The sequence below is a fragment of the Ambystoma mexicanum genome, chromosome 2q (assembly GCF_040938575.1).
Source record: "Ambystoma mexicanum isolate Mex_15411 chromosome 2q, UKY_AmexF1_1, whole genome shotgun sequence".
Classification (NCBI taxonomy): Eukaryota; Metazoa; Chordata; class Amphibia; order Caudata; family Ambystomatidae; genus Ambystoma; species Ambystoma mexicanum.
Genome location: NC_090924.1, coordinates 406,174,625 through 406,198,355, shown reverse-complemented (window position 1 = coordinate 406,198,355; position 23,731 = coordinate 406,174,625). Strand labels below are relative to the sequence as shown.

The window sequence follows — 23,731 nt, the reverse complement described above, 5'->3', positions numbered from 1 at the left end:
AATTCTGCGCGTCTTTATTTGTGGTGGATCATAGACTTCAGGAGATGTCAGTGATGTAGCTTAGGGATTTAAGAATGACATCCTTCTAGATGATGCAGCAGGATTTGCAAAACATTCAAATCAAAGTGCTTAGCAATGAGGATTCTTATCTTTTAACACACTCCAAAGCGATCAAGCAGATTGCATCACTTCTAGCCTTCTAGCCAGGGGCTAGTCCAGCTTTGACTGATACATTTCACTTCTTTGGCATAAACCAATGTTTTTCTGCTATCACTGTGGTTGCAATGCAAGCGCTCAAAAGGGTCTTGTATGCGTTGAACACATTTCTTATAGCATTGACATTCTCGCAGACAGTTGGCTGCTTGTGCCATTCGCTGTACTTGGAATTGCACTTCTGTACTGTGCTAAACGCGGAATGAAGAGTGACAACTGCAACCAGCACCTTGGAGCTGACCTATTCCCTTTCAGAGCTGAGTTCTGCAGACACCTTGGTTTTTCTCAGTGTGCTCAATTTGAACAGCGTTGGTCTTTCCTTTGATTAGGAACAAATCGGCTCTAAAAGCCACTGCCAGGTGTGTTGGATGTAACAAGGAGTTTCTAGCTGGCCATAAACATATGGGTCAGAGTCCCATCCAGAACACTTGCGTCTTGGCAAGACCGACTCTCTACGACTCTGTCAGAACACAGAGAAGTCTGTGGTATTCAGAGGATGCTTCCACATGTGTCCTTTTGCAAATATATTGACAAACCACCAACCACCAAAGTTAGACATGGAAGCATACCAGGAGACAAATCGACCGCAAGAAGAAAATTAAGAATATTTACAGTTGGCCCCAATGGCACACTTGAAACACAATGTGGAACTGAGGCCCAGCTCACAAAGCTAGAGTCGAATCGATCACAGGATGACCTGTGCTCCCTCACCCCTTGACACCAGAGGAAGATGGCTTTGCCTGGTTCCAGGAATTTATGGAGTGAACCACAGCAGGGCTCCGTGATGCAAAAGAGGTGGTCATGGCTATCCCATCAGTTTGAAGAAATCGGGGACTGGAGTGCTATTTGCATCACCACTGTGCTTTGTAGAACACCTCAAGCAACATTTAACAGCTAATCCAGAGTTCAGAGAGCCTGAAATATTGGTAAATCCACTTGTATTTGAACCACAGTCTGCCTTAACTAATTGTGCGTTGTACCCAGTGGTCGAAGTGTAAGAAAAGAAGTAGTGGAACTATGTTCCCTGCTGGCTGGCCCCGCTCCTCACAAACCCCATTGCCCTGCCCCCTCCCACACACAATACAAACCCCCAAACACATTTGCCTGCTGTTTAAGGGAATGTTATTTTAAAATGAAACCGTTCCGGAACTGTTTCTTTTTAAAATAAAAGTATAGAAGCTGTAAAACTTAATTAAAAAAAGTAGAGGAGCACCGCTCCCGCTCACTTCAACCACTGGCAACTTGTACCACATATTACCTGATGGCCCAAGTGTAAGCGCATGTCACACTTACATGCTGGAAGACCTTACCCCACCCAGAATGGCAGGTAAAAAAGGAATACAGTTTTGGTGTATCTCAAAGAGCACCAATTCAAACTTTGGACTGTTTACACGTGTGCTTATATGTTCACAATCTCAGTCCATTGTCCTCTGAGCCAGAGAATCCAGGCCACTTTGTGCTGGACATTGATTAGGAATGTTTTTCTAAATCTCCGCTTTCGTATATTGATGCAGTGAGCAGTGGTAGGATTCAATCTAAATGGTTCATATAAAATGCATTTCTTCATTTATACATGTTTTCTTTGCACCTATAAATATAATTCTAGTTCCTTAACATGCAGTCTGCAAGACATTTAGATTTTGAACATGCTGCTGTTTCTTAGGAAACAAATAATAAAGAAGTTCATGCTTTACTTTTTTCTAGCAAAACAAGCAGCTTACATCCAGTATATAGCACTTAAATGTGTGAATGCGGTTTTGTAGGGGTTACAGTAGGAAACTCATTTTTTACCCTGAGCACTGTATTGTTTGTGTGTTTGCTCCACTAAATGAACACTTATATTGCCAGCCCATATGACCTCTCGCATAATGACATCATGGGCCTCTCAATCTATGGTTTGAGGACGCTGTGGCAATCTACAATGTACAGGATATATATTGTGAGAAACCAAAGGGTGTCTCACCGGCTATTCTCAGGGACTTGTCATCCAGGTGGCTAGGACACGGTCATTGCTTTTGGATCCAGTTCCTAGGGGTGGACCGGTGAGGGGTCTTCAGGGATTGGGGGTGAGACAGCCGATGGTGAGACACGGTATTCCCCCCTTTTTTGAACACCTAACCCATCCTCTTTTTTTAAGATTCTCTGATGTCCCAACATCCCCCTACCCTTTCTACCCAAACACTGGGCCGAGGAAGAGGGCGACAGAGTAACAAGACTAACTCTTATACATCATCAGGCACTTGAAATTAAATGCATTCATTTGATACCAATTTTCTCTCCTCACACAGAAGGCAGAACATAGACACACTCTGAGCAAGGTGGAACACGAGTAAGAGCAGAACATCCGGGGCCAAGGCGAACCTACTGCAGCAGAACGACGGACCAAGGGTCGAGAGCATTGTGTTTCAAGGATGCCAACAACCCTCCAGGTGCACGGCTGAGTTGGGGTGGTGAGACCAAGCTTGTTGTGCTAACCTTGACTCGTGAATTTGAAAACTGTAAAGACAAGAAAGAAACGCACACAGCCGTTGTGTTGGCAATCGACCTGAGAGACCGGTGTGTGTTAAGGAAAGATTGAAGTGCAACATTATATCGCAAATGAAGGCTCCACGCGTGTGAATGAGGCATCGAGAAAGGCAGACTTGTGAATGAACTTTGAATTAAGGACGGCTGTGAAACCAGTGATACTGAGTGGTGCGGCTAAAGGAAGGAGCACACTCAAAAGTCTACGTCGAAGGTGAATTGTTTGTAGCGGTAAAGTGAATGAACTGGAAAAACAAAGTGATCAAAATTAACCCAGAGTGAAGGGGAGAGTAAAAAGCTGAACGTTAAACTTTGACTTGAAGTGGTCCTGCAGCAGTCTGTAGAGAAAGCCACGCACATTCGAAAGTATTTGATATCCAGAAACGGTCTGAGCCCGACTGAGGGAGACCTTTGTTGAATCAGGTACTTGTTGATTGAGAGGTCCGAGCCTGACTGAGGGAGTCCTACATGAACTTTTTGGTTGAACTGTGAAATAACTTTTTGAATTCTGTAATAGATGACTTTAACGTGGAAGGCCAGGTGGACCTCAATCCACGTTCCAAACTGCTTTTGTTTTGAGAGCCTGAGCCAGAGTGTGTCATCCTGCCTATGGGGACCACCTTACTCCGTGCTGTCTAACATGGGGATGAGAGCTGATTCAACCACATTTATTCTTTAAATTTGAACACTGATTTTCCTTTACATACATACATACCTCCTTTATACACTTTTTGTACAAGAGATAGGGCAGTCACTAGGTTTTGTAAGCATAGGCCATTTTGATTTGACAAACTCCACTAGGACTGTTTTATTTATTATTTGTTGGTCGAGACTAATCCCATCCTAGTTATAGGGCAAAGTAGGTGTTTTTCCAAACCCGCCAACTTTAATAAAGGTTTTACAAATTGTACCTTTTGTGTCAGTGTCATACTTTTGTGATAGCATGCCTTCCCTAATATCTTCCACTGCAATGTATGCTATATAAATAACTGCTGTGAGCACAATGCATTATGTAAATGTTCCACGTTAATTAGTCAATGTTCTGTAAAGTCGGAAAAAGATATTACAATGGCTGCACACAACATGTGCTGAAACAAACAGGAAAGCAGATAGGGTACATGAGGAAAAATGAGATGCATTGTTACCTTGCTGGTCTCTTTGCTTGCTAGAAAAATAGGGGAAGGGACTAAGAGATGTTCTCCAGCATTAGATCTTTCATAGATTCACATGCTGTAGATATTCCCCGTCATCAGGCTGGGAATCATCAGTAACATAGAGCAGTTTAAACTTAAACTGAAACTTTCAGCCACTTGTGTTCTGTAGTACAGTCATTTTTGGGTCATACTGCTCACAGCCAATAGGAACATATCTCTTTGCTCCTCCCCTGTCAGCCATCTTCATATTTGTTTACCGCATGTTCATGTTGGGAGTCCTCAAAATGTGTCTCCTTTATTATCTACTAAAGAAATTAGACTTTATATCATCTTTTGACAAAATGACAAAAAATCTCCTTTTTCCGACGACCCATCGACAACAGTTGCAGACGGCGAGGGTTTGGCGTCCGTAGACCGTTTCCTGCCGCAAGTAACTTTGAATTTTGATAATCTGCGCTGTTGGGTCTACCTCATGGCTGAATCCACAAGAAAGAGCCTGTTTAAGGCACATGCCCACTGTGGGCTGAAACTCCACAATGCCTTCATGTACAGTCTACATCCACATCAAGTTTTACAAGACTGCGAAATATGCCAGTCATTTTCCAACAAGATGCTGCATGTTCGTCATGTGGCTTGAGGATGCTGATGGCACATCAGACTTACGCCTCTGTACAGAACCATGCCTCTCTACAGCAGGGCAGGACGGCCCAGCGAACCATGTCTAGCAAGAGGTCTAGATCACATGAAGATCACTCCAGTGGCAGGAAGAGACAGAGACACAGAGAGGCTTCCGACAACGAGCCAAGGTCATCTCACAAGGGTCAGTCCTCACCACCTAAGGTCAGTGTCCAAGGGGTTTCAACAAGGGGTTTCAAACGAAAAGAGCAGCCAAGGCCTCTTTGCTCACCTGGCAGAGGCTACATCTGGTGAACAAACTTCATTGTCGTTGTCGACGGCTGTGTACCCAGTCGACGTCAAAGTCGGCGCCAACTAAGTCTTTGTCGATGCTGATGCCTTCCTCTGGCTCATCCACACCGAGACCATCTACCCCATCCACGAGTGCCCCACTGTTGAAGCTGACCACGATGAGCAAGCAAGCTACCCCATTGATAAAAACCTCAATGACAACTACGTCGATGACATTGCTTCCCCTGTCGATGACACTGTCAAAGACAAAAACTGTCTCTTCACACAGATTAAGCCCCAATTAGAAACTCTCAACTCTCCACCAGATGAAGAAGGGGGCCTTCCATTCGCAGGGCGGTGAAAATGTTTGGCCTCACCCCGGATGAGCAACGCACGGAAAGTCTCTTGTACCGACGGCAGGGAGTAGCAGAGGAAGTCCATCATGTCCATTCCACTTTTGGAAGATGCCTTGGAGGATGGCCTTATCACCATGGCACACCCTACAATGGCTCTCGCAAAAGAGAACCGTTTTGATAAATAAATACAGGGCCCCAGATAGCACCCCCTCATCTCCGTACACAGCATACGCCAGACTCTGTTGTCTCTGCTGCTGCCAGAAAAAGATCAGCCAACCCATCATCTTCCTGCTCCGTTCCCCCAGACAAGTAAGGAAAACGCCTGGATGCCTTTGGCAAGAAAATGACGACCACCGCAGCCACTACCATCAGGGCTGCTAACACAATGGCCATTCTCACCAGATATGATCGCGAGTTATGGTACAAACTGGGGCCCATCCTAGAGCTTCTGCTTGACTGAAAAAAAAACATGAGGCAATGGACATTTTTCATTAAGGCGAGTTGGCATCAGACTATGCCATATCAGTATATATTGCCGAAACAGGATTTCTCCAGCTTGGTAATGGAGCAGTCCTTTGCCGACAAGGTTGGCTCAAGGCTATATATTTTCAGCCGGATATGCAATAGAGGGTAGTCAACATGCTATTTAATGGCATAGACCTGTTCGGGAAGAAATTCAACGAAGCCTTGCTCTCGATAAATACTGACACTGCTTCCTGCCTGGGCATGCTGCAGCAAAGGTGCCATTCCTTTTGCTCTGGAAAAGGGCGTTTCAATAGAACTTCATGGGACAACCGTTCCTCGTACCATTCCTCTTCCTCGTACAAGACACCATACACCTCCTCGGAGCAATACAGGAAGAAGTCACAGTCAACAGAGGGACACAGTGCTGCCGTCGCTCCTCCCAATCCAGGGGCCAGTCGGGCAAGCAACAATGACCAACCCAGAGCCCAGTCCTGCTGCTTCAGCACCCCGGTTGGAGAAAGGCTGTCATGATTCATCAAGGAATGGAGAACCATCACATCTGACGAATGGGTGCTCTCCCTTCTTCATCAGGGCCGCTCGCTGGAGTTCATAAACATGCCGCCGAACATTCCACCCGCACACAAGCCAGAGAAGCTATGCCGCCATCTGCTACGAGAAGTGTGCACGTTGCTGGAAGAAGGGGCGGTGGAGAAGGTGCCAAAGCAAAAACTCCCGCTACTTCCTGGTAAGAAAAAAGGGACTGCACAACAACCGATGAGGCAGGGGGATTTGGAGACTCATATTAGATGTATGGGTGCTCAACAAATTCCTGAGAGTACAAACGTTAAACGTTCCACATGGTGACGCTGCAGCAGGTCCTGCCCCAGCTGCAACAAGGAGACTTCATGGTGTCCCTCAATATCGAGGATGCTTATTTTCACATCCGTATTCGACGTTCACACCGGCACTACCTAGGGTTCCTGGTGGCAGGAGTACACTACCAGTTCAAGGCCGTACCCTTCGGCCTTCGTACAGCACCAGTGGTGGCTCACCTGCACCGTAGGGGCATCCATGTATACCCGTACTTGGACGACTGGTGGGTAAGGGCACCCTCCTACTCACTGGCAGAAGACAGGCCAACGTCCACCATCCAGTGTCTGCAAAAGCTTGGATTCTCCATCAATTTCCTAAAGTCATGCCTAGTACCATCAATACAGGCACTCTACATGGGAGCAAAGCTTATGACTAAGTCCTGCACCGCAACTCCCTCAGACGAGAGGGTGGCGGTGCTCCTTGCAAAGGTGCACCACCTTGGCAACGCCCAGGCGACCCAGGTTCGCAATTCCAAGTCGCTGCTGAGGATGATGTCATCATGCGTTCCTCTGATCATTCATTGCAGGCTACGGAAGCGGCCAGTATAGTTATTGTATTTATTGTTGAAACAGCCTGGTGAGGGTGTGTGTCCTCTCACTGGACTGTTGAAATGTTGCTGAAGGGATGCAGCATTTCTTAGTTCGCCAAGCTACTGCTAGTTCTCTCTCAATCTGTTCAGTCCTTCACACTCACACAGATATCTTCCTGCATGAGGGACTAACAGTGAAGATAGGTGACTTCGGCCTGGCCACAGTGAAGACAAGGTGGAGTGGCTCCATGCAGGTGGAACAGCCAAGTGGATCCATACTCTGGATGGTAAGGAACAGTTTCTCTTTCATTCAAAAGATTGTTTCTAATGTATGTATGCCTCTGACCTCATCGGTGATATTCTATCTCCTGCCCCAGCAGCTTTTGGGTATATGTTTGCCACCTCGGTGCCTCTTTTGCTTTCATAAAATGCACAGATGTATTTCTACTTTCTCCCGAGTACACTGAATGAAAACCTTGGACGCTGCTCTTTACAGCCTTTTTATTCACTAAAGCATACATGAGTGAATATATGCAACAAAAATTGTAAGTAAATGAATGAAAGCAGTTCAAATAAAATACATCACAGTTGACACAACCTCAAGGCGCACCCTCATCTCGCCATGAGTCATTGAAAAGCTCCCAAACAGTCAGACAGACAGATCTCGGCATCAAGGAGCCTGTAATGATGCGTCTATCCTCCAAGTGAAGCTTTCTACCCGACCGTTCCGGTGCCCCTCATTTTTACAAATGCGGGGTGGCTCCTTCCAGAATCTTCTGGGTCTTGATTTTCCACTCATTGGCAGCTCTCATGGGCCCCCGGCCAGTGACCCACGGTAACCTAAAGGAGAATAACCCTTCCCTTTTTCAAGCAAGCACAAAAACATCTCTATAACTCATCTTCTGCTTGACAACATCTATGATAACGCTATCAGGTACCAGCCGGCACCTGCTCATTCTAGCCTATGCGTGCACCTTCTTCCCAATGTGTCCTGGAAGCAGTGGAGTCTAAGATAACCAATGAGCAGCTCTGAAAACATGTATACCAGTGGAATAATTCAAGCAACATTAAGAGTTCACATCAAGTGCAGATTCCACTGAGGCCTGGAGAAAATGTCCATTATGGCTCAGAGCACACCAGAATGCACTGCGCACCAGCACCGTGTTTTATTTCAAAGCATTACAATCCACCCTTGGACATTTGATTTCCATAGCTCAGTGGCAACAAAGTTGGCCGACGAAACATCCTAACTAAGTTAGGAATAAATTGAATACAACAGCAAAGAATTATAATAAGAATAATCACACAAATACAAGCAAAGGCTTAACGCAGATTTCCTCCAACATCTGGAATGCAAGGAAATAACCAGTCCCACTAATTCCCAGTGTGGTATTGTTACCTCTTCCATTAAGTCCTTCAGACTTTGGATGTGATTTTGAATTGACTGGGAATGGTCACTTAAATTGACACAGCACATGCCTTCATATGTGTTACAACTCAAAGTTATGTTTCAGCAACAAGTAATAAAAAGCAGCTCAATTTTGCACAACTGCTTTTCTGACAGTTTGGTTATCTTGAAGCAGTTCTTCTAAAGCTTGAGAGGTATAGTTAAGTTCTTATACCATTAAATGTGCTAATTTGATTAAGGATTTATAGCCCCCAGCAGCTAATCCCTAAACCCCCACCAAGAGCCAAAACCTCTGTAGTGACAACAGGCAATTAGCTACCTGGTCTGCAGATTCACCAAAAACCAGTCGTCCAGACCCACTAGATCCGCCCAACTTCACTGCCTCAAAGTCCCAAGGTATAATCGCCAGAAATCTGGAGGCACCAGCTTCCCTGTATTAGCTTCCAAACTTTGGAACTCTTAACCTACTGCCATAACGATTCTACCTGCTCTCCCCCATTTCAGAACAATCACAAAAAATGGCTTGCCACCCTTGAAACCAACTAACTACGATGGCTCAACTTGTCGCTTCCCTTCCGGCTTGCACATAATGTCATGTATTATTTCCTGCTCATGTAAAATGCCATGTTGTAAATATTATCTTGATGTTTTTTTCTGTAGAAGTACCTTCTAACCTGTATCAATATCTTGTACAAATGTAACTGGAATAATGCACCCAGATACCTCAGGGTTTGGCGCGCTATACATACAAATACAAATACAGGTGAATATTTGAATCCCAGTGTTGGGATATTCCTACCGATTTAAAAGTCGATCTTCTCATTCGATGTAACTGGCTGCAAAGAAAACCTCATTAATCCAAGTTGTGTTAAAGCACATGGTCCTCTGAAAATGTTAGCCGGAATATAAGTATATGTAATATTGCCACACGAAAATAAGCCATCCTGTCGGAGGTTTCACATGATTCAAATGACTAGCTGCTGCAACTGTATGATTATAGGCCATTATGTTATTTACATTGGTGCATGCGCTTGGAGTGCGTGAAGACAACTGCTTCTCAAACACAGTTTGGTTTTTTTGTTTGGTTACATTCAGCTGTTGACATTTGCCAACCTCTCTTGGTTAACAAGTCATATGATGGGAAACATCGCTTTGAGTGACATTGTTAGTTACTATCTGTGTAAGGTTTCTCCATTTTTTGGTCTGTTTCCTGGCAAAACCTGCAATATTCGGAAATGGAGAGCGATTGCTGCACATCGGAATCCTCCATTAGAGAATCATTATGCATAACTCAAATCTGTCTCAAAATGGATGCAGGCGTTGGCATCGCTAATATGCATGTGGTCAGCACATCTCCTACATTGTGCACGTCAGTGAAACAGAAATGTGAAATGTTCAAAACCTTCCATGCAATATATGCCCACATGTTCTCTGTTTGGGCAATTGTCAGCGAATACCCCTGCCGTGTTAAATATATCTCCTGTCCAGCCGGCGTCATGGTTTCTTAAACCTGTACCTAACGTGTTCTCAATGATTTGCGAATCCTGTTCTTTGTGCATGTTGTGTCTAATGGGTTGGCGTCGGGCGGCCTCTGAACATCATTCTTCATCATCGTCAGACCTACATTGTTGGCTGCACCGATACAACACCTTGTTGTAGTGTGCCGCTTAGCCCTCCTGAACGGAGTCCATTTAGTATCACAATTACGCCAGCCAGGCAGAGGTTCTACAGGGCAAACCTAGAAAAGACATATAACTGTTGATAATCTTTCTCTTAAGTAGCATTTGTCTGCTGGCACATATTCCCATTTCTCTTTTCCAGGCCCCATTACCAAAACTACTTGGTCCTTGCCGGACTCATCCGCGGGCATGGGTGGCCACGGACGGCCACTTGGTTTTTCTACCCACATCTTTGCACCTGGTACCATGCTGTCTGATGAGCCAAAACCATGGTCACCAGGGATAGTTAACACCGTAGTGGGCTCCTGCTTTCTGATCATGGACAATTTGACAGGTATAACAATCAGCTGGGCTATTCTATCTCCTTCATGGATTGTTTCCACTGTTCATTAAAATGACTTTAATTTCTCCTTTGTAATCGGCATCTGTTTTTCCTCCCAGTACTTGCATGCCCTTCAATGCTAATGCAGATCTAGGGGCATGCTAATCCAGATCTAGGGGCAATCAATCCCTGTGTTTTCCGCTGGAATCTGTACTCCAATCCCAGTTTCAATTACTATTATACCTCTTGGTTCTAACCTGATTTCTTGATGAGAATGCAAGTCTACCCCTGCAGAATCTGGGGTTGTGTGGTATGGAGCTAAAGCACCTGGCATTATCTTCCAATACAATAAAGTCTCTTCAGCTGAATTTGGTTGCATCTGTAATGCAGGTGTCCCCATTCGCATCAAGGGTGTCTCATTCTCGGTCAATGGTCTATTATTCAAAATCTGAACAGCATCAAATACACGATCACACCAGCCTGCTAGCCTGCCTTTGCATGATTTGTGCAACTGTTCTTTCAGCAAACCATTCATTCGTTCAATCAAACCAGCCACTTGGGGGGGAGGGGGTGATAAGGTACATGATAATGCCACTCAATGTTCTTTTCTTGACAGTATTCCTGAATCAACTTAACTTTGAAGTGCAAGCCATTATCCCTCTGGATTTGCAAGCGTACACTGTAATATGACGTAATGTGATCTTACAATTTAATAGTGTTCATTTGTGTAGCTTCCTTGCTTGGTAGTACCATCAAATATCCAGAATATGTGTCCACAATTGTACATGCATACTGACAACCTTTACTGATTGGCAGAGGCCCGATATAATCAATCTGCCAGATTTGACTCGGCAACTTACTTCTTCTTAAAGTGCACTGGACAATATGAGGGATGGCTCTATGCTGCTGATGCTGACACACAGGACATTGTAAAATTATTGTTTTCACTACCTCTAAAGGGATACTAATCCCTCAAGTGTTTGCCCACCTGCAAGTAGCCTTCTCTCTTCCACTTCAGATCCCGTGATCCTTGGGTGGGCAGGAGCCTAACCCGCAACCTCGCCGCCGCCTCTTGAGAAGCTCATCATCCATCGGCACCGAGCGTGCAGTAGGGTAAGGGGGTGTGAGCATGCATCTGACACCTGCACCTTGCTCCCACCTTCCTGAAAGACCCCCTTCCCCCCTAGGTTCCAAATAATTGAGATTTTGGCTTTCTCATGCCCTTCTAACCGTGTATGCACACGAGGCGCCGCTGTAATGGCTGCTGCATTCACTGTTTACCGGGTTGCTTAGCAACTGCCCCAGACGACCCTTGCCGCCCATTGGTCCAGCGTTGTGTTTCCTGGATTCGGCCTCGCCGGAAGGCGTCAGCCGGCCCTCCCACTAAGGCACCCTACAAAGGCACAGGCCTGTCTGTGCCGTTACAGCCATACAGTGTTCTACTCTGCCAGCTTGTTTTTCTGCCAAAAAGAAACCTCGCCGAGGACCTATGAACTCTGTTGATCAACCGTCAGACCATACATCTTGGTAAGCGTACCTCGCAGCAAACGCAAATAGTAGGGACTTTCCAGTGTTACTTCTTTCTCAGTGTTAAACAGCATTTTATGACCCGCCCCTCCATTGCCGCCGCAATTCCAGCATGAAGCTGCGCTAGTGTGTTGCTCACACAAGTATTTATAGTCATAAATGTATGCCTTGCCCTTCGCAACTAGGCACTCCCAGCTATTGTCTATGATCCCATTGTTGAAACATGTCGTATTGCACCATGCTACACACTGTAGCCACCTGAACTGACTAAGTTGCAGGCTATTAGGATCACCGATACTAATCGCCCCACCCGTTCAGCAACCAACAGATAGTCAGGCCTACCTGGCTCGTTTTGCTCGTTGATTTGGCCTTATGCTTTTATGCCCAGTACACAAATATACTATACCCTCACGCCACTAATGTAGTACTATTATTTTCCTGCATGCAGAGACCATTGTCACCGTTCTATATCGCCAGCTAGACTCCTGTACCCATCAGTGCTGTACAACACGTGAACCTGTTTTAATTCTGTTACTGCTCGTCTGTTTGGAACTAAACTGTACGCGCCCGTATACCATTATTGATTTTGCACACATTTGTACTTTATATTGTCACCTTGTTTTTCTTTAGACACTCTACTGCCCATTGATTACATTAGACCTTGTCTTCACAGGAAATGTTTTGCACCCGCAAAGTTAACATTGCAATGTTTCATTTCATTATTGTGATCTGTCTACCCCACTACATATTTGTGGATGCTAGCTTACACTCTAACTCCTCTGCTACGTCTCATATCAGCATGCACCACAAGCAAGTTAGTAATGTAATGCTCTCCTTACCCTGCACCAAAGGTACCTATGCATACCTGACTTAGGCTTGGTCCGTGTCTATTGCCCAAGGCCCTACCCTCTACCCTGTCCTATACCTTCCCTACCCAAAACAGCAGCTTTCCCTTCTGGAATCCTTTTAGCCACCAGTATAACCAATAACACAGCCAACACTATACATGCAGACTGCACAACCACACCTGACTTAGACCCCACCCTCGATGTACGCCCCCCCCCTTGATGCACCAGAAACGACTAAGAGTAAAAACCCTTGACCACATCCTGCCCTCTACCACTCCAATAGTAGGAGCAAAGAGGAGATTTAGACTCTCATCACGTTCCCACCAGCGCATCCTTGCACTCGGAAACAGGATAAATCTCCAGTTACCCCACCATGCACCCTTATTAAACAGAACTTCATTCCAGCAATAGGCCAATCCAACCTGCAGTGCCACCTGCCAAAAGCACTGTCCACCAGCAACAAACCACATATGAACCCAGCAGTCACACCCTGCCCCCAGAACGCATATATCAACTCACACTTCAATGGTGCTCTACTGAATGTGCGTTCCCTAGGTGCACATGCCATTGAAGTACATGACCGCAATTTGGAACACCAACTAGAGTTTATAGCTCTCATTGAAACCTGGTTACACCCAGCATCAGGTCCCTTACTTACGCTCGTCATCCCACCAAATTACACTATACTCACATCAGACCGACAAGATATTGTGGGAGGAGTACTAGCCATCATCGCCAAATCCTCCCTACGGTCCAGAGCTTGTAGCATTGACAGAATAGAGGGTTTTTAGCTCCTTACCCTCAAACTTACCACTGACCCTAAAACAACCTTTCCTTCTCTTCTACAGATCACCAAGCTCCGCCAATCATCCGTAAATTGACATCCCACTACACATTACCCACTTACTCAAACCCAACACTAAATTCGTATTACTAGGTGACATAAACCTCGGCTTCAATGACCTTCATGACCATAATGCTACAGCGTTACTTACTGCATTACAAGAAATGCAATCCTCCCAAATCGTCAATGCACCTACCCACACTAATGTCTCAACCATCAATTCCCAAGAAGCACCTTCCGTACCACCCATCGCAGTATTAGCAACAATTTTGCGTGATCTCCCTCACGATAAATTATCCCCCATCCTCACCAAACTACTAAAGGACCAACCAAATACTACCCCTAACCCAGGTAGTATATCCCATTTTTGCCATTCATGTCTTAAAACAGCCTTTGATGAAGTAGCCCCACTTAAACTAACCAAACCCACACATAGTAACTCCTGGTTCAATGATGAACTTATAAAGGTCAGGAGAAACAAAAGAGCTCTAGAGTACCTCAATAGAAAAATCCCCACCAAGGAAGCCAAAAAAGAACTCCAACCACCGAAGTGCAAATAGTCAGTTATCTCACACAAATCTAGCTGTCTTAATCTACGTATCTCCAATGCTGCGTCAAATAGTAACAAACTAATAGCAATCCTCCGAGAATTGGAAACGCCCACCTCCCCTCCAAGCCCAATCATTGCTAGCAAGGCCTGGTGCACCACCATTCAGAACGCCCTAGCATCTAAAATCAACTCCTTACAAGATAAAATCTTACTAAAAAGAAAATTATTGGACAAAAATTGTGAACATCGACCCTATTGCCCCATCAGAAACTTTAGCTTTAGCAGCCCAATTTGCCTCCTCCCTCGTCACCCAAGACCAAGTTATCAATATGATCGCCAGCTTCATTAATGCGTCCTTTAGCACCAGCTCAGTCCCATCAGATATTAAAGAAGCCTGGGTAACACCATTACTAAAAAAAAAAAAAACACACACACTCTAGACCCCACCACCCCCACTAACTATAGACCCATCACAACATTCCCCTTTCTCCTTAAAATAATTGATAAAATAGCATATACCCGAGTACAAGCCCACCTCGAAAATAACCATCTATTAGGCGACAAACAATCTGGCTTTCGGCATAAACACAGCGCTGAGACAGCACTATTGGATTTAAAAAATCAGATGGATGCTCCCAGAGACTCGGGTAAACTATATATTTTATTACTAATTGATCTGTCCGCGGCATTTGATTTAGTGGACCCTGATAAACTATGCCTAGCCTTATCTAAAAACTTTAATTTCTCACAAAATGCAACCGATTGGATCAAATTGTTTTTATCCGAACGAACTTCCATAGTAGCTATAGGAGAGGAGGCAGCGGATCCTATACCTGTCCCCCTTGGTGTACCACAAGGATCTTGCCTTTCTCCCACACTATGCAATGCTTATAATAAGCTTCTCTTTGCAGCATTGGATCACATGGGAGTAATATTCACCAGCTTTGCTGATAACTCATTCCAATCACAGGTAATAAAGAACAAGATACCACGTCCATAAACAAAATCTACGCCCTCATCTAGAGCTGGATGGCAACTAATAGTCTTTGCCTGAATGGCGAAAAGACGCAGATCCTTATTGTGGGATCACCAACTCAACTAAAAAAAACTGCCCTAAGATTACACCTCTATTGACATAGATGGCACTCTCATCCCCATCTCCAACCAAGTGAAAACATTAGGGGTTTATGTGGACTCTAGCCTCACCATGAGCAAACACATCAATTCTCTGGCATCCTCGACAACCTACGCAGCTAAACTTATATCCCCCAGCCACCAATTTCTCTCCACACAGAACTGCATCACTCTCGCCAGAGCACTCATCTTGTCTAAGTTAGACTGTTGTAATATACTTTTGCTAGGTACTTCCAAGAAAAACTTGACCAAACTACAATTATTGCAAAACAAAGCCCTGAGAGCAGCACTATGCATACAAAAGGGACCATATCTCACAAGCTAGGAGAGAAGTACACTGGCTTCCAATTCAAGCCAGATTTCTGTATAAAACTCTTACTACCACACATAAATGCATTACCCAAAATTACCCTACATATATTAATGAGTGCCTCACGCAAAAAATAATCAGACTCCTGAGATCTAACAACAGTACTCACTCACATGTCCCCCGTTTCAAGAACACGAGAACCGATGATTCCATCTTCACTGTCACAGCCCCCGACTTTGGAATTCCCTCCCAACCAACATTAGTAATGAAATACAGTTCAACACCCAGTTCAAGAAGCTCTTAACAACTTGGCTATTCATCAAAATCTAAGTCCACTGCTTGATTCCAGCACATAATATCGGGTCTACTGGCTTTATTGCTGTATATATATATATATATATATATATATATATATATATATATATATATATACCTCTGCAACTGTAATCCTCTAGCTATGCTACCCTACTTTGTTTTATATATACTTTCTCATACTGTAACCATTCATGTTTTGCAGAGAAGAGTATTGTTCTTCTTCATTCTTTGCCTATTACTTTATTAAATATGTATCTTCCTTCTATGTAACCAGCAAGTACCTCATCTCTCCTGCTACTTACGCCGTGATACCTCCGGTTTTGGGCATATTAACAAATGCAATAAAATAAAAAAAGAAATAAAAATGTGTCCATATTTCTGTTGTGCCCACTTTGCCAAACACTCCAAATCGGCCTCCTGAGCCTCTGTCTACAGAGGAAATTTCGGTGTGTTTGCCTACAACAGAATTGAACCAGCGTTCCAATGAGTCAGTAGTACAATGCGCTTCCACGTGATACACTGTTACCTCACTTTGTGATAGCATTTCCCAGATATCTCGCCACAGTTCTTTTCCCCCAATTCCTTCGAATTGATTTCCACCCATTCTTCTGCCACGTCGGCAACCACGTACCTAGTCCATTACCATGAATCTGTGTACAAATGACATTGACCAGGTATTCCTTGTTTCAAAGCTTAATATTCTGCATAAAGTTCTGCAAACTGGTTGCTCTTTCCTTTACCTGACGTTGTTAGGTTTTATGTTTTGGGATTATACGACACAGCTTTCCAATAACGCTCAGCTCGGTGAAGGGCTATTTAGAGGCCCTTTCAATTTTCAAAAGATCTCCGGATGAGGGATCATTTTTCAAAGTATTGATTGTGCCACAATTTCTGAAAGGCTTGACAAATGTGTTTCCGCCTACTCGCTTCATCGCACCATCATGGGATCTAAACCTTGTACTAAGAGGTCTTATGGGAGCTCCTTTTGAGCCCTTATATTCGTGCACTATAAGGATGCTCACCATAAAAACTGCCTTTTTAGTAGCTATCACATCTCCCCGTAGGCTAAGTGAGGTACAGGCTCTAGCTTCCAAACAGCCTTTCATGTCCTTCTCCAAGGATAAGGTAGTTTTAAGGGTTAAGTAATCTTTCTTGCCAAAAGTTGTTTCAGAATTTCATTTGGCACAACATATTGCACTGCCATCTTTTTTTTTATCCTCCTCCTTATCCATCTAAGGAGGAAGAGAGACTTCATCATTTAGACCCAAAGAGGGTAGGTACTAAGTTTCTATATCACAAGGACTGCAAATATTTGCCAGGATTATCATCTTTTCATTGGGTATGCTGGTCATAGATTAGGATTAGCTGTCACAAAACAGACTACTTCTAGATGGATTGTTATGTATAACTAGTGTTACTCATTGGCTAGCAAGGATTCAACTGAAGGTCTAAGAGGGCATTCTAATAGAGGAGTGGCTGCTTCATCGGCTCTTGAAAGAGGTGTACCAGTGAGGGACATTTGCAGAGCAGCAACATGGAAGTCCCTGCATACGTTTAGTAAATTCTACTGTGTAGATTCTTTTTCAGGAGAGGAAGTTAAATTTGGCAAAGCTGTCCACCATAACATTAACAAATAAAGTAAATTCTTAGTACCCTGCTCTGCCAAAAACTCAAACTGCTTTGGGAGTCTTTTAAAGTTGAGGAATACGTGGGAGAACACAATCCATTGGAAGAACAAGTTACTTACCCCTGGTAACGTTCTTTCGACAGGATGTTCCTCCCACTTATTCCTAATCGCCCTCCCATCCATCCCCTCTTGCCTAGAATTTCCATGTTTTACACCTTCCTTTCTCGCAACGCCAAGACCATCTCCTGAAACGCAGCATGCTACTTAAGGAGGGGAAAAAACTAAGAACTGAGTTAAGAGTCAGCACGCATGCCAATATATATCTGCATCGACATCACAAAGGACGCTACGGTGGCCGTCAAGGACCAAGATTTAACGCTGCACCACACTCGACTCTACAAAAAAAGTTTCAGGAGCAAGCTGCTAGCAGACTTGAATATATCAAAGATGAGGAATATGTGGGAGAAAAATCCAGTCGAAAGAACGTTACCAGGGGTAAGTAACTTGTTCATCTCATCTCGTCCCTCTTTTTTGGCTTTTCTGTCCATCCCCCCATTGTGCATCTTCTCTCTTATAACATCTAAATAAGTGTAATCTGAGTGATACAGCTACCATTGTGTGCCCTTGATATCAACACTTAAGCACACACATAGATGGGTCACACCTGGGTTTAGGGGATTGAGCTTAATCAGCAGGGTGAACGCACCAATACGCAATTGCTTTTCTCCATTGACATTAGGAGGAAAGCCATGCAAACCATTACCTTGCTGCAGTGGGTATGGTCTTCTTTCTCCACCACTGGGAAAAACGTGACACCCATAAAGAAAAGCTGAATTTGATGATATCCTGGTAAATATTTGGTCTGTTTCGATGTTGTTCGAAACACCAAGTAGTGCCTGTGTGGCATATATGAAAATGGACATACTTGATGTGCCAGAAGACCTCTTATGCCATCTTATCTTTGCCTGAATTGTTGAACAAAATTGTGATTATTTAATGCCTCTTAATTTCCACACTATTTTGAAGTTGTCAGTTACGTACACCTTCCTCCCTTTTGCTCTTCCAGGCTCCAGAGGTCATACGAATGCAAGACAGCAATCCATATAGCTTCCAGTCTGACTGCTATGCCTATGGGGTGGTTCTGTATGAGCTCATGACAGGGATGTTGCCTTACTCCAACATCAACAACCGAGACCAGGTAAGAACTGCTGGGTGAAGGGGTGTCGTGACAATATTGCATTTTCATATCATTAGGGTTTTCTTGTATACCATAAATCGGTCTCAAAAAACAGTAAAAGAAGCAAACAACACATTAACATTTGAAGTGTAATCTATAACATCCTGGCCTTCCGATCAATTTCTGTGATAGTTTGAAGAAGGTGCAGTGGGATTTTGTCCCACATTTATGAAGCTGCCACATTCATTTTTCTGTTGCACTGCCAATTTCCTGCAGATTATTGACTTTCTTTGTCCTTGTGGTTTATTCATCCTAAACAGCTATGCTTTTATTTTCGGGTTTTCATCTTGGTCTCTCTCCTTTTTGTTCACTGCTCATTATTTTTCAGCGTTTCATGACATTTTGTACCATTTTATTAATGTACAGCGTCTTGATGAAGGTGCTTTAGAAATCCAAATAAATAAATATATCTGTTCATCATAGTCCTATTTCATTCTCCTTAATCCTAATCCTAGCTATTATCCTTCTTCATCCTAATCCGTCTCCATAGTGCCTCTCGGTCAGAGCCTTGTAATATTTCTTCTCCTTGTTATAGTCTACCTTTTTTGTCTTAGTCATTCTCCATCAAAGGCCTTCATCCAAGTCCTTTTACTTCATCACCTACGTTTTCCATCTCAATGGTCCTTCTCTTTCATCATAGTCCTTAATTCTAATCTAGTCTAAATCCTCCTTCATCACAGCCTTCGTCTCCTAGTCCTTTGTCGGTCTTGAATCCAGACCCTCCTCCATCATTTTCCTTTGCCTAGTCCTTCATCATAATCCTTTGTTTCAGTACTTCTCCTTAATCGGATGTTGTCCTAGTTCTTCTCTTCATCGCAGTCCTTAGTCCTAGTCCTTCATTATAATCCTACATGTTAGTCCTTTGCCTTCATCATGGTCCTTTGCCCTAGTCATTTTCCTAGTCGCAGTCCTTATCATAATCCTTAATCCTAGTCCTTCTCGTGAAAATCCTCCTTCATCCTGGTCCTTTTCCTTCATCAGTCTTTCATCCCACTCCTCCTAGTACAACATAGTCCTTTGTTCTAGTCCTTCCCCTTCATAAGTCATTGCCCGCCCGTCTGCCTTTTCATTGTTTTTCGCCTTTGTCATAATCCTCATCCTTCATCCCAGACCTTCTGCTTAATCAGCCATTTTACCTAGTTCTTCCTTATTTTCAACCTTTGCCTTTCTCCTCCATCACAGACCTTTGAGTTTTTGTATTTTTGAGAAATTATAACGGGCACCAAGCAGACCTAACTGTACGAGGCATAGATGGAAACACTTGAAAGCTAATCCGTGCAAACATGGGGATCAGCTCATCTTGGATACAAAGTAGGTATTCAGCTGTTATCAAAATGGGCGCTGTGAGATTGGCATCATGGAAGGAGACACAGACAACAGATTCAATGTAGCGAGACTTATCCTTGCCCTTAAGCCCAGGGACTGCATCTCTCCTGCACTAAAAAGTCTTCACTGGCTCCCGGTTGCTGCACAGATTAAATTCAAATCCCTCTGCATCATCCACAAGGCGGCCTGGGCTCAGGGACCACACTATCTTCAACTTAATCTTGCTAAACTGAGGGCAGGAGGTGGCTCACTTTTCTCTGTGGGCTCCCTCCTCTGGAATAGCCTCCCCTTCCCCCTGTGCCTTGAGCAGGATCTTCTCAAATTCTGGAAGCTCCTTAAGATCTTCCTCTTTTCCTCCTCTTTCCCCCCTTCTCTCCTCTGCTAATCCCACAGTTGCTGAATCAGTGTACTTGGCCTTAATGCATCCCCAGGGCCTTGACCTCCATACCAATTCTACCCAGCTCCTGTCTATCCACAGCACTTAGCATCTGCACACCCTCCGCTCTGGAAGTTTGCACTTGCACCTCCCGCGGCCCAGGCCACGTAGCACTGAACATTCCTAGCACTTTGTCTATGGCTCTCCTCGAGCTCGGACTCCCCAGCACTTACCACCTCTTCCCTTTCTGCACTTGAATGTTCTGAATACTCACAGGGCATAGTAGGTTTGTCCCTCCCCCTTTGTTCTTAAATATTGTGTTGTAATGTATTTCTCCCTCCCTGCCCTATGGGCGCTCTGAAACATTTTCTTATTATAAAAATATAAATGTATAAAAAGGCTTTTATTAAAGAAAATGTCAAGATAGAGAAAGGCCTAACTTCTATGCTGAGGTGGGATTTCCTACCTAAAGAAACTAAGCAAAGTCTGTGTCATTAGGTTCAACTGAAAAGTTGTCTGTGTCCAAAACCTATGCTTGCCCTTACAGCGAAGACAAAACAATGTATAGGGATGTCAACCATAAACAAAGCAGTGTTACAAAAATAAATTTCAGAGCTATTGCAAGCTCAGGCTTCCTCTTCAGCCTCTTTCCCCCTAATGTCAACCAGTTTATCACAATGTTCAGTTTACTTTCTGTTGGACTTGAAATAATAAAGTTCAACACTTTTGTAAATGTCAGGATGCCCTTCCCCAACTTCAATATAGTTCCAGGGCAGCACGTCTCAGGGTTACCTTCCACAAGTTCAATGTCAAAGGATGTCACAAAAAGAAGTATCTTTTTAGGGGGGATGGGAATGGGGTTGGTAGGGGAGGAGATGATCAATGAGCTGCACAGATTGTCATGAAAGAGTATGTTGTACTTTACTTTTCTCTGGTGTCGAACAAAAATAAACATGTTTAAAAAAAAAAAGAAGTATCTTGAAGCTTTCTTTAGGCTGTGTTTCAACAATTCTTTACAGTTCAGGATTCCCTTCCCCAAGTCTGGTGTACACCAATGCTAAGTTTCCTTGTTAGTTCATAGGGGTTCTCTGGTCTTGGCGCAGTTGCTAGACCATGCGGTCCATCCATCACAGGTCACGCAACCAGGAACCTTGCATTCGCTTTCAACAGTTCTTTATTCAACATGTAGGCGTTCTCTGGTCTAGGCTCAGTTTTGGATCACGTGATCCACCCATTACAGGTCACGCAACCAGGAACTTCAAGCTCTCTTTGAGTAGTTCATTATTAAGCTAAACCAGTGGATTCTTAAATGCAGCTCCACAACTTCACTAAACAAGTGGTTTCTCAAATGCAGTTCCACGACAAGCACTTGCTCAGCCTTGACTTTAATTCTGCAGTTAGAGTTTCGTCATTCAACTTAGTTTTCTATTTTCTTTCAGTCCATAGTTCAAGCTTAGAAGATTTGATGTTTGCATTCAGTTTGATGTTCAATGTAGTAATATTTGCCTTTTTCAATAAATGGAACTTAGCTTGATTCATTCAATTCGGTATTCAATAGATATGTATCTTTACTTGTTTCATTCAATACGGTATTCAATAGGTGCGGTTTTGCTTATTTCATTCAATTCAGTGTTCAATAAAGGCAACTTTGCTTGTTTCATTCAATTCGGTGTTCAATAAAGGTAACTTTATTTATTTTTACATTTGTCAACTGCACAAAACCCTCGGGCATCAAGGCGCTGTTAAAACCAGGTACATTCAACTTGAAGGAAGAGGGGAAGTGGGAGTGGCAGCCAGTGTTCCTGCGGCTTTAGGTGAACAGCCAAGTTTTCAGAGCCTTTCTGAAGGACCAGTAAGATTGTTCAGCTCTGAAGGTGTAGAGGGATTGCATTCCAGTGAGATGGAGCTACTAAGGGGAAACTTGATCCTCCACATTTTGCTTGCTTTGACCTGGACAAAATGAGCCTGTTTGTGTGAGCTCTTCTGACAGGCGTATCTGATTTGGCTTTCACATTGCTTGTTTCATTCAATTTAGTATTCAATAAATGCAACTTTTGCTTGTTTCATTCAATTTGGTGTAAAATAAAGGCAACTTTGCTTACTGTCGTGGGCCGCTATTGTATTTACTGTCCGATGGAGCGTCCGGGTGGTTTTAGTGTCCCTGAACCCGACATTTCCTCTGGGCGGCTTCTCCCCAAGTAGGAAACACTGTTTGTTGAGTGCTTAGTCCAGGACATGCTGGCTCTCGTGCTTAGCTCCGCCTCTGCTCCATGACAGCGCCTGCTGCCACCTTCCTTTCCGAAGTTTCTCTGTCCTGCAAGGTCAAACCAGCAGGACTACTGGGATCTTGGTCAATGTCTCGGCTTCTTATGTTCTCGCACGGCTCTTTCTGTTGTATCTTCATCTTGCCTTAATGCTGCTATTGTGCTTATGCAGTCCACCTCTTATACACCTGTGCTCCATTAATGAGCTGTGGGTGTATTCCATTAATTAGGGCTGCCTGACTGATTATAAGGACATGCCTGACCTTCATGCATCTTCTTCGTCCCAGTACCAAAGTGGTGGAGAGTTAGTGGTGTCCATTACTCTGTTGCTTCTTCCTCGTCTCAGTACTAGATTGGGGAAAGTCTGTACTGTTCATAACTCTCAGTTGTTTCTTCCTCGCCATAGTACTGCTAGGCACCCCAATAGAGGAATAAAGGGGAAATGCCTTATAATGACCGATAAAGATCGGGGGGAGGGTTTGGTAGGCTGATACTAGCATAAGGGGGATACTGTGTTTTGTCCCAAGGTACCTCATCCACAGTCCTTCTCCTTCTCACACACACACACATCTGGGATAATATCTCCTGTCCTTCTTAGAGACCAGGTGACATGGTGAACAATATCCCATAACCATTTCTGGGATAGGCGTTCCCTCCTGAAAGGAAGATGTGGAATACTGTTTCTTACCTAAGGGCATCCCACTTCCAGTCCCCAAGGACCCTTTATTTAGGTGGTCCTCCCTCACTTGCCCATCCCCAGGGGCAGGATCCATAAGCAATGGCCTTTCCCTGGTCACCTGTATAGGGGATCCAAGGGCAGTAGTTGTGAGAACACCCTCAGGTTTCTCACAGCGCACATCCTTTTCTGAACATAGTCAAAGAGGAAGAGAGTTCCACAAACGTCGACCAAAAACAGAAAAGCTACGATCCCCTCTAGATTTGCAC

General features: G+C 44.0%; 1 protein-coding gene across 3 annotated transcripts in view; it reads left to right on the top strand.

Annotated features, from left to right (window-relative positions):
- Positions 1-23,731, top strand: part of ARAF (A-Raf proto-oncogene, serine/threonine kinase) — a 1,000,066-nt gene that overhangs the window by 860,288 nt on the left and 116,047 nt on the right. For all 3 annotated transcript variants that reach the window (XM_069647431.1, XM_069647429.1, XM_069647432.1), the window contains exons 13-14: positions 7,188-7,306; positions 18,650-18,781. In XM_069647431.1, coding sequence (XP_069503532.1) covers positions 7,188-7,306; positions 18,650-18,781 — 251 coding nt within the window. The remainder of the gene's footprint in view (positions 1-7,187; positions 7,307-18,649; positions 18,782-23,731) is intronic.